General features: G+C 46.2%; 1 protein-coding gene and 1 pseudogene across 1 annotated transcript; one reads left to right on the top strand and one right to left on the bottom strand.

Moving 5' to 3' along the window:
• The first annotated feature begins 7,481 nt into the window (after nucleotides 1-7,481).
• On the top strand, nucleotides 7,482-7,669 carry LOC119470931 (annotated as a pseudogene).
• Nucleotides 7,670-10,232: 2,563 nt separating this feature from the next.
• Nucleotides 10,233-12,751, bottom strand: RPLP1 (ribosomal protein lateral stalk subunit P1). The gene is made up of 4 exons (XM_017526790.2): nucleotides 12,533-12,751; nucleotides 11,806-11,880; nucleotides 10,537-10,654; nucleotides 10,233-10,352 (listed from the first exon to the last, which is right to left on the bottom strand). The coding sequence occupies exons 1-4, from the start codon at nucleotides 12,602-12,604 to the stop codon at nucleotides 10,273-10,275; spliced, it is 345 nt and encodes a 114-aa protein (XP_017382279.1). The 5' UTR covers nucleotides 12,605-12,751; the 3' UTR covers nucleotides 10,233-10,272.
• Between the last annotated feature and the right edge of the window lie 1,017 nt (nucleotides 12,752-13,768).

Here is a 13,768-nt window from a genome sequence, read left to right as displayed (position 1 = left end):
TTCCAGAGACCCTTAGCAAAAGCATTCAGATACTGAACCTAAAAACTAAAAGGAGTTCATTCGAGTCTCTTATGGTGCCTATATTATTGTTATTTTTAACTCTCAAGGTGATTCTAACCAAAACAGAAGGAATGGCCCTTTCCGGAGCTCCTTCCCCAGCAGTGTCAGGCCTCGGCACTCCCAGGATGTCTCCTTGTGTTTGCGTTAACGTTTCTCAGTGAATGTCAATGGAGACTAGAGAATAAGTCAACACAGGTCCTCACAATAAATGCCAAGGCTTGTTAGCAGAGTAAACCGTGTGCTTAGCCTGTCTTAAAAGAATCTTTGCTGAGTAAACACAAGAAAGGCTTTACTTGAGAGTCAACAGAGCAAGGAGCTGAGACACCCCGCCAGGCTGGAAGGTGACTCCACCGGCACCAGCCACCGAGTCTGTTGGGGGCCCTGGGCGGGGAGGTGGGATTGGCCACGTGGGAGCCGGGGCATCCTCAAAAGCCCTTCATACCAACGTGAGGACACCAGGGACCAGAGAGGCCATGGGGCTTGTCGAAGGCCACACAGCTTGTTGAAAGAGAACTAAGTCTCTCCTACCCAGAAGCCTGTGCTCTCCCAGGGAGCCCTTCCTCTTGGTGAGGAGGTAAAAACCCAGTCCACAGAAAGGAGGAATCAATCCCATTTGCTCTGAAGTATGAAGAAACTGATGTCTTAACCTTCCCAGGGCAGTTTTGATATTTAGAGAAGACTACAGGACAATGAAGCCCTAATGGTGGCATGTCTGAAATGACTGCAGAGGGAAAATAGGGTCCAAATAGGGCTTTTAGCTTCCAGTCTCTAAATAAATGTTCACACTGATTCAATATTATCTTTGCTGACAGTGGATTAAAAAATAAGCCTAATGGTGAAACCCCATCTCTACTAAAACTACAAAAATGACCCAGGAATGGTGGCACGTGCGTGTAGACCCAGCTACTCGGGAGGCTGAGGCAGGGAAATCACTTGAACTCAGAAGGCAGAGGTTGCAGTGAGCCAAAATGGCACCACTGCACTCCAGCAGCCTGGGCAAGAGAGAGGCCCCATCTCCCTGCCCTCACAGAAAAAACAAGCTTTAATTGCTTCTGATCTTTTCACTACACCCCATAACTTCTTCAATGGCCTGATATGCATGAGGTTCTCATTTTCCCAAGTAATGAAAAATTATGGGTTGGGCACAGTGGCTCATGGCTGTAATCCCAGCACTTTGGGAGGCCAAGGCAGGTGAATCACCTGAGGTCCGGAGTTCGAGACCAGCGTGACCAAGGTGGAGAAACCCCATCTCTACTAAAAATGCAAAATTAGCTGGCATGGTGGAGCATGCCTGTAATCCCAACTACTTGGAAGGCTGACGCAGGAGAATTGCTTGAACTAGGGAAGCAGAAGTTGCGGTGAGCCGAGATCACACCACTGCACTCCAGCCTGGGAAACAAGAGTGAAACTCCGTCTCAAAAAGAAAGAAAGAAAGAAAAGTTTAAAATGCCCTGAAATCTTGGACCTATAAGCTTGTTAGTCTCAAAACTCAAGTACAATCACTAACTTAATATCATTTTACTTAACATGCCACCAGAAAAAAAGCCTTCTAATATTCAATTTTTCATTTAATTTGTGAATTCCTCTTTCTCAAAAGAATTTAATAATGTAGATCAAAGTACAAATATGCAGTAAAGTCAATAAAAGAACTGCAAAAATGTTTATTTAAAAAATCAGTACCAAGAAAAGGAGAAGGAGGGAAATACCTCATCCATTTGGACTAACTGAATTACTGAGACTGGGCATCTGGTCTGGTGCTGAATTTCTCAGCAGTTGAAGCAGGGAAGAGAGAGTGTGAAGACACAGAGCCCTCGGTATCATACGGGAGGATGCCTACTAATCCCTCAGAGGACACACTCTTTCTCCTGCCCCTAAATTTTACAAGAATTTTTCGCATAGACCTTATTCAGGAGACCATAACAACACAACAGCCTCCACAGGCTTTCTGGCAAAAGCAGAAATGGTTTTCACGTGGCCTTGTCTTCCAACAGCCTTTGAGGAAAACCAGAGGTGCATCGGATGGCACAGTGCTTCAGTGACGTCTTTGTTTTTAAACAAGAAATGAACTTGAGCGTGTTAAGAGGCAAAGTCAAGCGTGCTAAGTAAATTGCAGGGAGGGACGACCATATTGAAGTGCTCTTGGTTTCCTCTTGGCTGGGTCACGGTAGGCACACAAACATGCCTTCCTTACTAAGGCATGGCCTGACTCACTCACCCCTCAGCCAGGCAGCCAGACAACCCTGACTGTGGAGCTCAGCACACCCCAGCCTAGAAGCACTCTAGTGTGAAGGGGTCAATCCAAGTAGCCCTTCCCCAGGTTTGGCCACTATGGGACAGCACTGAGCCAGCCATCTGGAAAACAAATTCCTTTTGTAAGCAAAACCACCCAGCATATATGAAATTCTCCCAATCCAATCATTCCATTAATTCTGAAAATCCAGTATTTGGCCTTCCCCATAAATAGTTAAAGGGTGTAAAAAATAAAAGTCTTTCTAATTGTAGAAACTGTTTGATTCTTTCTTTCTTTTTTTTTTTTTGAGACAGTCTCTCTCTGTGGCCCAGGATAGAGTACAGCAGCATGATCTCAGCTCACTGCAGCCTCCAGATCCAGGGTTCAAATAATTCTTGTGCTTCAGCCTCCTGAGTAGCTAGGATTACAGGCGCATGCCATCACGCCCTGCTAATTTTTGTATTTTTAGTAGAGACAGCTTTCCTCCATGTTGGCCAGGCTGGTCTCCAACTCCTGGCCTCAAGTGATCCACCTCCCTTGGCCTCCCAAAGGCATGAGCCACCATGCCCAGCCACTTTTTAACTTTTTAACCACAAAATCATATGAGATAGGAAAGAAACGCTGAACATTTTTTGAACAGGAACTATGCTAAGTGTTTTACATGTGCCATCTCATTTAATTCTCTAAGAACTCTATGAGGTGGCGTTCTTACATATGATCCCCACCATGCATATGATGGAACCTGAGGCACAGAAAAGTTAAACAACTCACTCAAAGTCACACAGCCCTATTTAGCAGCAGTGGAATTTGAGTCAACCCAGGTAGTCTGATATCAAAGCATTTAACCCTGCGTCCCAGGAGACTTAACATGATCTCATAGCGGGAGGAGGCATCTAGTCCATTCCCTCCCGAAGCACCATTGTCTTCCACATCCCAGCCTCAGCCTAATGCCTGGAAAGGTTTTTCCTTGTTTTTCTTATTTTGACCTAAAATTGTCTCAAAATTGGTCAGAGTTCTTCCTTCCAGAGCTACTTGGAAGTTGAGTCTCTCTTCCACATGAAACCCTCTCCAATTTTTAAAGAATCAAAATTAGTGTTTTTGATTTATACAAGTAATGCGCGTTCAGCCTGGCGCGGTGGCTCATGCCTGTAATCACAGTACTTTGGGAGGCTGAGGCGGGCGGATCATGAGGTCAGGAGATAGAAATCATCCTGGCCAACATGGCGAAACCCCGTCTCTACTAAAAACACAAAAATTAGTTGGGTGTGGTGGCATGCACCGGTAGTCCCAGCTACTCAGGAGGCTGAGGCAGGAGAATAGCTCCAGGAGGTGCAGGTTGTCCAGCCTGGGTGACAGAGTGACACTCCGTCTCAAAAATAATAATAATAATAATAATAATGCACGTTCATGGTTTTTAAAATCAAGCAATACAGAAAGGATAAACTGGAAAGTAAAAATATTTCTTCCATCCTGTCCAACCCCTGTCCTCAGAAGTAATCACTGTAATTACTTTTGAATCCTCCCAGTTTTTTAATGCTATAAATATATGCACATAAAAAATTTTTTTTCTTACTCAAATAGGGTCATGTTATGGATACTGGTGGCAACTTGCCCTTTTCACTTAACGAGGTGTCCTGGATGTCTTTCCATAGTGGCATTCCTATACAGAGCTACATGAAAGCATCAGCATTTATTCAACCTGCCATCTATCATGCATTTTTTCCCTAAAACAAGCAATACTTCAGTGAAATTGTACATAGCATAGGTTCCTACAAATGAAATTCCTGGATAGAGGGTAAGTGCACTTTTGAGAGAGAGGACCAAATTACCCTCAGAAAATTGTAGTAGTTCAAATTCAAACAGGCTGAAGAAAACATTTAAAATTTTAAAAAATATTTTGGAAGTTGTAGTGATGGCACAGTAATCCAGCTACTTGGAGACTGAGGCAGGAAGGCTGCTTGAGCCCAGGCCATCAAGGCTGGAGTGAGCCTTGACCGCACCATTGCATTCTGGCCTAGGTGACAAAGCAAGACCCTGTCTCAAAAGCAAAAAAAAAAAAAAAAAAAAAAAAAAGTAAATCTTAAAAGTTCAAAATACCCACATTAATTGTGGTTTTCAGTCTTTGACAAAATAGTAGAAGGAAACATTAAGGGGCTGGGTGTGGTGGCTCTCGCCTGTAATCCCAGCACTTTGGGAGGACAGGGCTGGAAGATCACTTAGCCCAGGAGTTCAAGACCACCCTGAGCAACATAGTGAAACCCTGTGTCTACAAAAGACAAAAAAACAAAAACAAAGTAGCCAGGCATGGTGGCATGTGTCTGTAATCCTGGCTGCTAGGGAGGATTGCTTGAGCCCCAGAGTTTAAGGTTGCAGTGAGCAGAGATTCACACCACTGCATGCCATCCTGGGATCCTGGGCGACAGTAAGACCCTATCTCAGAAAAAAAAAAAAAAAAAAAAGAAGAAGAAGAAGAAAGAGAAAGGGGAGGAGGCGGAAGGGAGGGAAGGAGGAGGAGGAGAAGGTGGAGGAAGACGAAAGAAGAAAAAGAAAAACGTTATAGGAATTTACACCCAAATCAACCAACCGCCCATTTTCCCAGGTTTGTCAATACGGCCTTATATCAAACTGTTAACTTTTCCTTCCACGTTTAAAGACAGCGCTTCATTTATATATTTATTTACACAACACATTCTTTCAAACAATATTCACTACCCATCTTTTGCTCCTCAGGCGCTGAGTGAGGAGGTGGGCTTGCTCTGACCCGGGAGTTTCCAGTCCTGACTTATCCTCAGGCTCATCAGAAGAGCTTATGAAACTATAACTCCTGTGTTTTTCCGGTGGTCGCCCCGGAGGTGCTGGTTCAGTGGACCTCGGAGGGGCCCGCAAGCTGTTTTCGTTGTTCCATTCATTTTTGTGTTATTTTTGTTTACCAGCTCCCCACGTTGATTTAGCTATTTGATAGGGAGCCAAACTTGGATAGAGCATATCTTCCCTCTCCTTTCTCTGCGTAAAATCACCATCTGGAAATGAAGGCGCCGGGAACGGCCAGGACCCACTTCTGGGAAGTGAAGAAACAGGGACCTGACACTCGAGAAGGCCGAAGTCTACCGCGGCTCCCCAGCCCTCCGCGCAACAGCTCGCGCTCAGGATTCCCGACTACAAACGCGCCCCACTCCATCCCTGCCGGCTAATGAAAGTGTTGGCCTCTCCTGACATCAGCGGCCTTCACCGGCTAATCGGCTCCGGACTTAAGACATTCCCCGTGGGACAGAGGATCATGAGCGTGCGCAGAAGCCAGCGGCCCCGAGCGCGCCTCCAGCGGCTAACAGGCCGCAGAGAAACTGGAAAGTTCGGCTTCCTTCCGCCACCCTCCGCCTGCAGCCCCGCCTCCCGGCCCGCCTTTTTCTCCCAGCGCTGCGTTGACGGGCTAGCAGCGGGCTGCAAAAGTTCGGCTGCGCCAGGCGTGGGGACTCATGCTTGCAATCCCAGCACTTTGAGAGGCTGGGCAGGCGGATCACCTGAGGTCGGGAGTTCGAGACCACCCTGACCAACATGGAGAAACCCCATCTCTACTAAAAATACAAAAGTAGCCGGGCGTGGTAGCGCATGCCTGTAATACCAGCTACTCAGGAGGCTGAGGCAGGAGAATCGTTTGAACCCGGGAGGTGGAGATTGCAGTGAACCGAGATCCGGCCATTGCACTCCAGCCTGCGCGACAAGAACTAAACTCCATCTCAAAAAAAATAAAAAAGTTATCTCTAAAGTGCTACTCAACCAGATCAGCAATTACCTGGCTCACATTGCTCCCTAAGAATTTTACTGTATATGCGCATTTAAATTATGGAGCAGAAAGGATTTGAGTGCTTTGTTTGAATCTATAGAAATACAGTAAACATTTTGCTGCATAATTACTTTGAATTCTTTCATTTTACTTTATCTTTTGAGACAGGGTTTTGCTTTGTTGCCCAGGCTGGAGTGCAGTGGTGAGATCAAAGCGGTGATACCACAGCTCACTGCAGCCGTTAACCTCCTGGATTCAGGCGATCTTCCCTCAGCGAAATTGGAATCCCTCAGCCTCCCAAGTAGCTGGAACTATAGGTGTACCACACCTGGTTTTTTTGTGTGTGTGTGTGGTAGAGATAGGCGTCTCTTTGTTGGCCAGGCTAGCCTGGAACTCCTGGGCTCAAGTGATCTGCCTGCCTCAGTCTCCCAAAGTGCTGGGATTACAGGTTTTGAGCCACTGCACCTGACCCTAATTCTTTCAATTAGTGTTTATGTCTTCCCAAAGGTGGTTTTAAAATTTCACGATTCTCTCCTTACATTTTCAGTTGAGAAGAAAAAAACAATAAAACAATTGGCAGGAGGTTTGGGCTTTGGATATTTTTACCTCATTGTGCAACACATTGTGACAATACAGGTTTTGGAAGTTTTTAGATGGCTGGTCCATGAGCACGTCTATTCCTACAGTTCTCCAGAACATGAGCGCCCTTCGTGTCTAATCTTGGCTTCCTGCCGATACAAGACTTTTTAAGGGGTGAATTGGCCAGTGATGGACCTGGGTATGCTTCCAGTGGCCACAGATGATGTGAACACAATTCTGAGAGCAGTGGAAATGTAAGCAAAGTAACACGTATGCTTGGTGAACAATCAGAATGAACTATGAGAAACCAAACCTGCCTGATTGATAGGAATGGGGGGGCAGGGGGGTTTGAGGAGCACAAGGCTTAGACTGCTAGACCTGGAGATTTGAGGAGTCAGGGATGCCAGCCGTGTTCCTTGTATGCAGAAGGGAAGTAACAAGTATTGAATGTTCACTTACCTTTCATTCCCATGTGAAGCAGATATTCCCATTTTGCAAAAAAAAAAAAAAAAACACAAAAAAAACGGGAGGGGACTCAGGAGAACTAGAAAGCAGATGGAACCAAGAGGACTTCATTCAGTATCAGATGAATAAAGTTAGCGGGTCTATGTATGTGGGTCTCCTAATTTGATTTTCAAATTGTTCTTTAGATTTTTTGCTATATTAAGTTTTTTAAAAAAGCTAGGCCATCCCAGGCACGGTGGCTCATGCCTATAGTACCGGCCACTCAGGAGGCTGCGGCGGGAGGATGGTTTAGCCCAGGAAAGGCTGCAGTGAGCTATAACCATGCCACTGCATTCCAGCCTGGGCAGCAGAGAGACCCTGGCTGGACCGAGTATAATTTCAGTAATCAGTTTCTCTAGTTCCTTAGCAGAGAAGTTTCTGTCAATGTGTACAGCACCAGAAACCAAGAGGAGGTGAGGTTGGCTCTTGGGTTGCTTTGCTGTGACTGTCATTTGCCATTGATGATGGTTCTTCTCTTCCTCCAGGGGAGAGGGAGAGAATGCAGTCTGAGTGGGGGGAAGAAAGCTAGCCATGCACTTATAGACTGTTCACACTGGAGTCTTAAGAGTGAACATTTTAGTTATGATTGTGTTGCTTGGCTGAGTTTGATATTCACAACATCCCTAGTTCATCACTTAATGTTCTGCTTTTCTAGATGCTGTCCTTTTCCCTTGTTAGTATTCTCTTTAACCCATTCTTCAGCTAAAGTCAAGTGTTAGTATCCCCTCCTTTGACACTTGTTCACTGAGCACAAAGAATTCCTACAGTTACCTCTCCAGAGCCCTACGGTCATTACAGATGAGGCGGCTGATGCAGGTGAGAAAGGACTAGGAGCATGTGCCATGCAGGGAGTCAGAGTGGGGTTTTCCTCTGGTTCACCCACCCACTTACTAGTTTGTAACCTCAGAGCTTCCTCTTCCCCATCCCCGACATGGGGTCATACTGTCATGGGACTGTTGTGAAGAATGACATGCCACACAGATGAGCACAGTGCCACTGCTGCTGTTAATGGGTGAAGGCAGAGCAGGCACCTAACATGTGGATATAGACTATCAGCTTATTTTTGTTTTGTGACACCATCCTCACTAGTTCACAAATGCCCTTTAGTACAGGCTGAGCATCCCTTAACGGAAATGCTTGAGACCATTTGTGTTTCAGAGTTCTACTTTTTTTTCAGACTTTGGAATATTTGCATATACTTAAGGTTTTTATATATACTTTATGATGTTAATTTTAGACAAGGTCCTGCTGTCACCCAGTCTCAAGTGTGTAATGTTTGTAACAGCTCACTGCAGCCACAAGTCCATGCCACCACACTGCACTAATTTAAAAAAAAATTTTTTTTGAGACAGTCTCACTCTGTCACCCAGGCTGGAGTGCAATGGTGTAATCTCAGCTCACTGCAACCTCAGCCTCACGAGTTCAAGTGATTCTCCTGCCTCAGCCTCCCAAGTAGCTGGGATTACAGGAGCATGCTACCACAGCTGGGCAATTTTTTTTTTTACATTTTTAGTAGAGGCGGGGTTTCACTGTGTTAGCCAGGATGTTCTCAATCTCCTGACCTCGTGATCCATCCACCTTGGCCTCCCAAAGTGCTAGGATGACAGGCGTGAGCCACTGCATCCAGCTAAAAAATTGTAGAGGGTGTGTTAGGCAGGCTAGCCTCAAACTCTTGGGCTTAAGTCATCCATCTGCCTCAGCCTCCCAAATTGCAGGATCACAGGCATGAACCATAAGGACTGGCCTATGGTTTTAATATACGGGTTGGGCATTCCTAACCTAAAAAATTCAAAATGTTCCAATGAGCATTTCCTTTGTCATGTTAGTGCTTTAGATTTTGGGTTAAGGGATGCTCAAGCCGTGTATTAAAAACTGGCCAGGTGTGGTGGCTCACACTTGCAAATCCCAGCACTTTCGGAAGGCAAGGTGGGCAGATCGCTTGAGCCCAGGAGGTTGAGATTTTTCTACAAAAAATTAGCCAGGTATGGTGGCATGCCCATGGTCCCAGCTACTTGGAAGTGGCTGAGGTGAGATCAATTTGAGCCTGGGAGTTTGAAAGCTGCAGTAAGCCATGACTGCACCACTGCACTCCAGCTTGGGCCACAGCAAGACCCCATCTCAAAAAAATTAAAACACAGATATGTAATAATGACACCTGCACCCTCTTACCCATGGTTAACCACCTTACTCAAGGTTTTTGAGCTTATGAAAAGCTCAAAGTGTTGCTTTGAACATTCCCAGGCATGTATCCTAATGCCCGCATATAGTTTCTCCTGAGCAATGCCTCAAAGCAGAACTGCCATTTTCCCCCCCAAAGTTGCTGGAATAACTTACACAAATGATCTTTTCACATTAGCCTGAGGACAGTCACGGCTGGAACTCATGCTTTTCATCACCGAAAGTCTTCATCTATTAAATGCTGATGGAGGTAAGGATAAGACTCATTCATATGCAAAGTGCCAGTCACAGGTAATGGCTACTCTGAACACACAATACTCATGGTTTATTGTATAAATCCAAACCTGAAAAGTCAAAATTTCCATTCAGGCTACTGTCAAACAAAAAAGCTTGGTTTTTGGAACATGGGTTTGAATCTTGATTTATCCACTTTGTGTAACTGGGGACCTTAATAGTTTATTTTCTGCACTGCTTCAGTGTTACTGTAAAACTCCCAAGCATTTGATGAGACATTACACAGCTAGGTCTCGTTGCCTGACAACCTTGGGATGCGGCAGTCAACATTCTGCATAGGTCCAAGTTCTTAGGCAGGATTGTATAGGGTAATTACCCAAGAGGCTTTCTAAAGCTGAGGTATGTATTACCCTCCGCCCCCCAGCGTAGGGGACACACCTTACAATCATCAAGTTTATACAGGTAACCTGGACAAAGCATCTGCTCTGATCCTTCCTCCTGCCACCCCAGTGCAGTTTTCAAAACTGTACCACGAGGTGCCGTTTTGTTAGGTGACAGGGAAAAATCCAGCCTGTGTCATGTCAGAACAGGTTGAAAACCAACATTACAAAACCGAGACCATTTTTGCAGAGCACATTCCCAAACTACGGGCAAGACCAACAGCAGTTAAAGTTCAGCTTTTTATTGAACACATTATAAAAGAGGTTTAGTCAAAGAGACCAAAGCCCATATCATCATCAGACTCTTCGGATTCTTCTTTCTTTGCTTCCACTTTCTTCTCCTCAGCTAGAAAAAAAGTAAATCACGTTTCAGGACTTCCATACATCATGTACTTGTGGAAAATTAATGCCAATTCCGCCTATAATACTATATATTTTTTTAATTTTCATTTTATCTTACATGACTACTGTAGTAATACATATTTTTATCTCTACACTCTGACCTCAATACTGAAAACTTGGATTCCTACCTGGAGCAGCAGCAGTGGAGGGGGCAGGACCTCCTGCTGGTGCAGCACCAGCTGCTGGAGCAGGCCCACCAGCCCCTACATTGCAGATGAGGCTCCCAATGTTGACGTTAGCCAGGGCCTGCAATACATGTGCACGCAGAGGTAAATGCCCAGTTCTGTCCTTGTTACAAGTGCTCACACAGCCAAAAAAGAAAAGTTTCCCCGCTTCCAGGTTACAGCGACCAACCCCTAACACTATATATATACGGTGGGTTCCACATCCACGGACTCAACAGTGGATAGAAAATACTTAGGGAGGAAAAAAACCATGTGTACAAAACATGCAGACCTCTAAAGTATACAGGAGGATGTGCATAGGTTATATGCAGATACATTTACATAAGAGATGGAACATCCTGGAATTTTGCTATTAGTGGAATGTCCTGGAACCAATGCCCCAGAAACTGGCTTTTCTTTACTAATAGCAAGACTTAGGGCAACAAACTGCTGTTCCACTTTGAATCTGATAATTACATTCCTATATGTTAAGGACCTCCTCAGATAGCCAATTTCCCTCCTTTTACATACAACATGTTGGTAAAAAATCCAAACTTCCTGAAACACTCAAATAAATATTCTGTCCACAGTTCCATGTCTCCTCTTAACAGTGAATTCAAATTTTCAGTCTACTAAACAAATTTAGGACTTTTCAAAAGAGGCTTGTTAAAGTTACCATACGTATAGTGTTTTCAATCTTTCAAAACTCTTTAGAGGACACAACCCCGGAGTTAGATGCTATTAGCTTCACTTGCCAGAGATTAAGCAACCTGTACAATGGAAAACAGCCAGTGCAAGCTCCGTGGCCAGAAACCTTGTCTTTATAATCAATCTTTTATATCCCAATACAAAAGTACTTACTGTGTCAATGAAGTCCTCTAAACCCCCATGTCCATTAAATATAGGTTATACCGAAAGGATGAGAGTTTGCTTGCAAATTAACATGGGTAGTGCCTATCTCCCCGGTGACCCTTTTTGGGAACAAGTGACCTGATTAAGATTTTTCAAACCACGGTTTCAGATTAAAAGGGAAACCAGAATCTGAGATAAGGAAAAATAAGACTTGACAAACTTAAATCTTATTAGCTCCTAGAGATATAAATGCAACGAAATACACTTAGGAGATCCAGTGGCACGTGCGGCCTTATGGCGCTGCTGGAGGTACTCTGGCATGTACACCTGCCCTAGTCAATCAGCGAGCCTTACCAAATCACTTTGCCACCATCACCTTACCTTTGCAAACAAGCCAGGCCAAAAAGGTTCAACATTTACACCGGCTGCTTTAATGAGGGCATTGATCTTATCCTCCTACAACAAATAAAACGTCAATCCATCAAAACGTAGCGTATGGAACATCTCCAGAATGCTGTAAGTTAAAGGCAAGTCACTCAAAACCAGGGTACAGAGCATGTTTAACCAGCTCAGAGATTCTATCACAATCGAGAGATGTGTGCCAGGCGCCCCTCAATGAGGCGAGCCCATTACTGCCGTTTCAGGGGCTGGGAATTGCCTGAGTCACACGGCTATCTTAAAGTTACAAGACCCGGGAGGTGGCGCCGAGCTCCCGCGCTTTCCTCCAAGCCACACCGTCTCGCCCCGCAGGCCTGCTCGGACCAGAGGAATTCAAGGCAATGACACAGAAGGAGGTCCGAGTAAGTGTCCCTGAGTGAGACGAAGCGCGGGTCACGGTGCGCAAGCGCCGGGGAAAAGCTTTTCCGCAGGAAGGATCTTGGAGTCGGAGCGCCCAGCAGCAAGCACGCTCCGCTCCCGCCGGGCCCGCACGTGGTCCAGGGGGCCCAGGCCCCGCCCCGCGCGAAAGGCCCCCGCCCTGCGCCGCCGGAGTTCGCAGCCTGGCCCCGGCCAGAAGCGCTGGGCCGAACGGCCTGGAGCCGGGACCGCAAGGAGACCCGGGAGCCGCCGCCCACAGGCACCCTGGCCGCCGGCCCGCGCCCGCACTCACCGTGACGGTCACCTCATCGTCGTGCAGAATGAGGGCCGAGTAGATGCAGGCGAGCTCGGAGACGGAGGCCATGATGCGGGTGAGTGTGGGGCTAGCGCTGCCGGACGCGGTGCTAGTCGCCGGATGAAGTGAGGGCCTCACCCCAACGCGGCCTTAGCTTCCTCGGAAGGACCGAGCACCTTGGCGGCAGCTGAGGAAAGGGGTAAGGGAGTCCGCGCAGTCCCTTTATGTGACCACGCGGACCAATCGGCGCCCGCAGCGGGCGGAAGAGGCGGGCCCAGGACGGACTGAAGGCGCCTGCGCGCCGCGCCGGATACGCACTTCCTGTTGAGAACGTTTCTCAGCGCCTGCGAGTACGGTCTCTCTTTATGAGGGCAAATTGTGGGACTTGAGAACGTTGAAAACGCTTTTAGGATAGGGTTGCCTAGCATTCGGACTTCGTTCTCGTTGGTTCCATGGGCTGCTCGGCTTGGCAGGAGCTCCGCTGTGGCCCTGATGACATTGTTCGTAATCTCCTAGTTAGGTCGCGGCCTTCCCAGCCGGCGCTGACCCTGAGGGTAAGGGCCGCGTTATATCTTGGAGGCCCCTGCTTAGTGCAGGGTAAGATAGGAGGACGGGAGAAACTAACAGCGTTATGAGATCAGTACCCGTGGGGCGCTTACTATGTCCCAGGCACTGAGCCACATTCTGCAGGGATTCACGTAGTCCTCACATGGCAGCAGTTGGATGTCATCTCCATCTTGCAGACGGCAAAACTAAGTCTTAGAGCTGGTAACTAGCCCAAGATTGTGTACTTATCGCGTGCTGGAGCGTGGAGTCGGAATCAGGAAGCTTAACTTCACTGCCTCGTGCTTGGGGTGGGAATTGGTTTGTGGGTATATGGGTAAATTGTCTACAACCTGTTATTATCTGAACCTAGCTTAAATTCGTACCTTCAAAACTGGTCATCTTTGCATTCCTCGTGGAATTTGCTTAGTTTACCGAAAAGCTAGTTCAATGTATTTTGTTTTCGGGAACCTTCTTTATTTATTAGCCCATGCCATTATTTCATAATCATCTCTTTCAAAGAAAAAAAAGTTTCAAAGAAAGTTTTCAATTGGAATCCACCAATCTGGAGTCCCACTTGGGTCGATCTTAACTACAAACATAAATATTTTAATATCCCGATTTTAAAACTTTTATAAAGCTATCGAACTTTTTTTTTTTTTTTTTTTTTTGAGACGGAGTTTCGCTCTT

The sequence above is a fragment of the Cebus imitator genome, unplaced genomic scaffold (assembly GCF_001604975.1).
Source record: "Cebus imitator isolate Cc_AM_T3 unplaced genomic scaffold, Cebus_imitator-1.0 Scaffold44, whole genome shotgun sequence".
In the NCBI taxonomy this organism is placed as follows: Eukaryota; Metazoa; Chordata; class Mammalia; order Primates; family Cebidae; genus Cebus; species Cebus imitator.
Note: the sequence above shows the minus strand (reverse complement) of the source record. Positions and strands in the feature narration are given on the sequence as shown.

What these genes read in the sequence shown, in the direction of transcription:
- RPLP1 (XM_017526790.2), bottom strand. Translation starts at nt 12,604, where the DNA reads ATGGCCTCCGTCTCCGAGCTCGCCTGCATCTACTCGGCCCTCATTCTG. An exon ending in GGCCTGGCTTGTTTGCAAAG is followed by an intron (nt 10,655 to 11,805) that starts GTAAGGTGATGG and finishes CATGTATTGCAG; the next exon opens with GCCCTGGCTAACGTCAACAT. An exon ending in CTCCACTGCTGCTGCTCCAG is followed by an intron (nt 10,353 to 10,536) that starts GTAGGAATCCAA and finishes CTTTTTTTCTAG; the next exon opens with CTGAGGAGAAGAAAGTGGAA.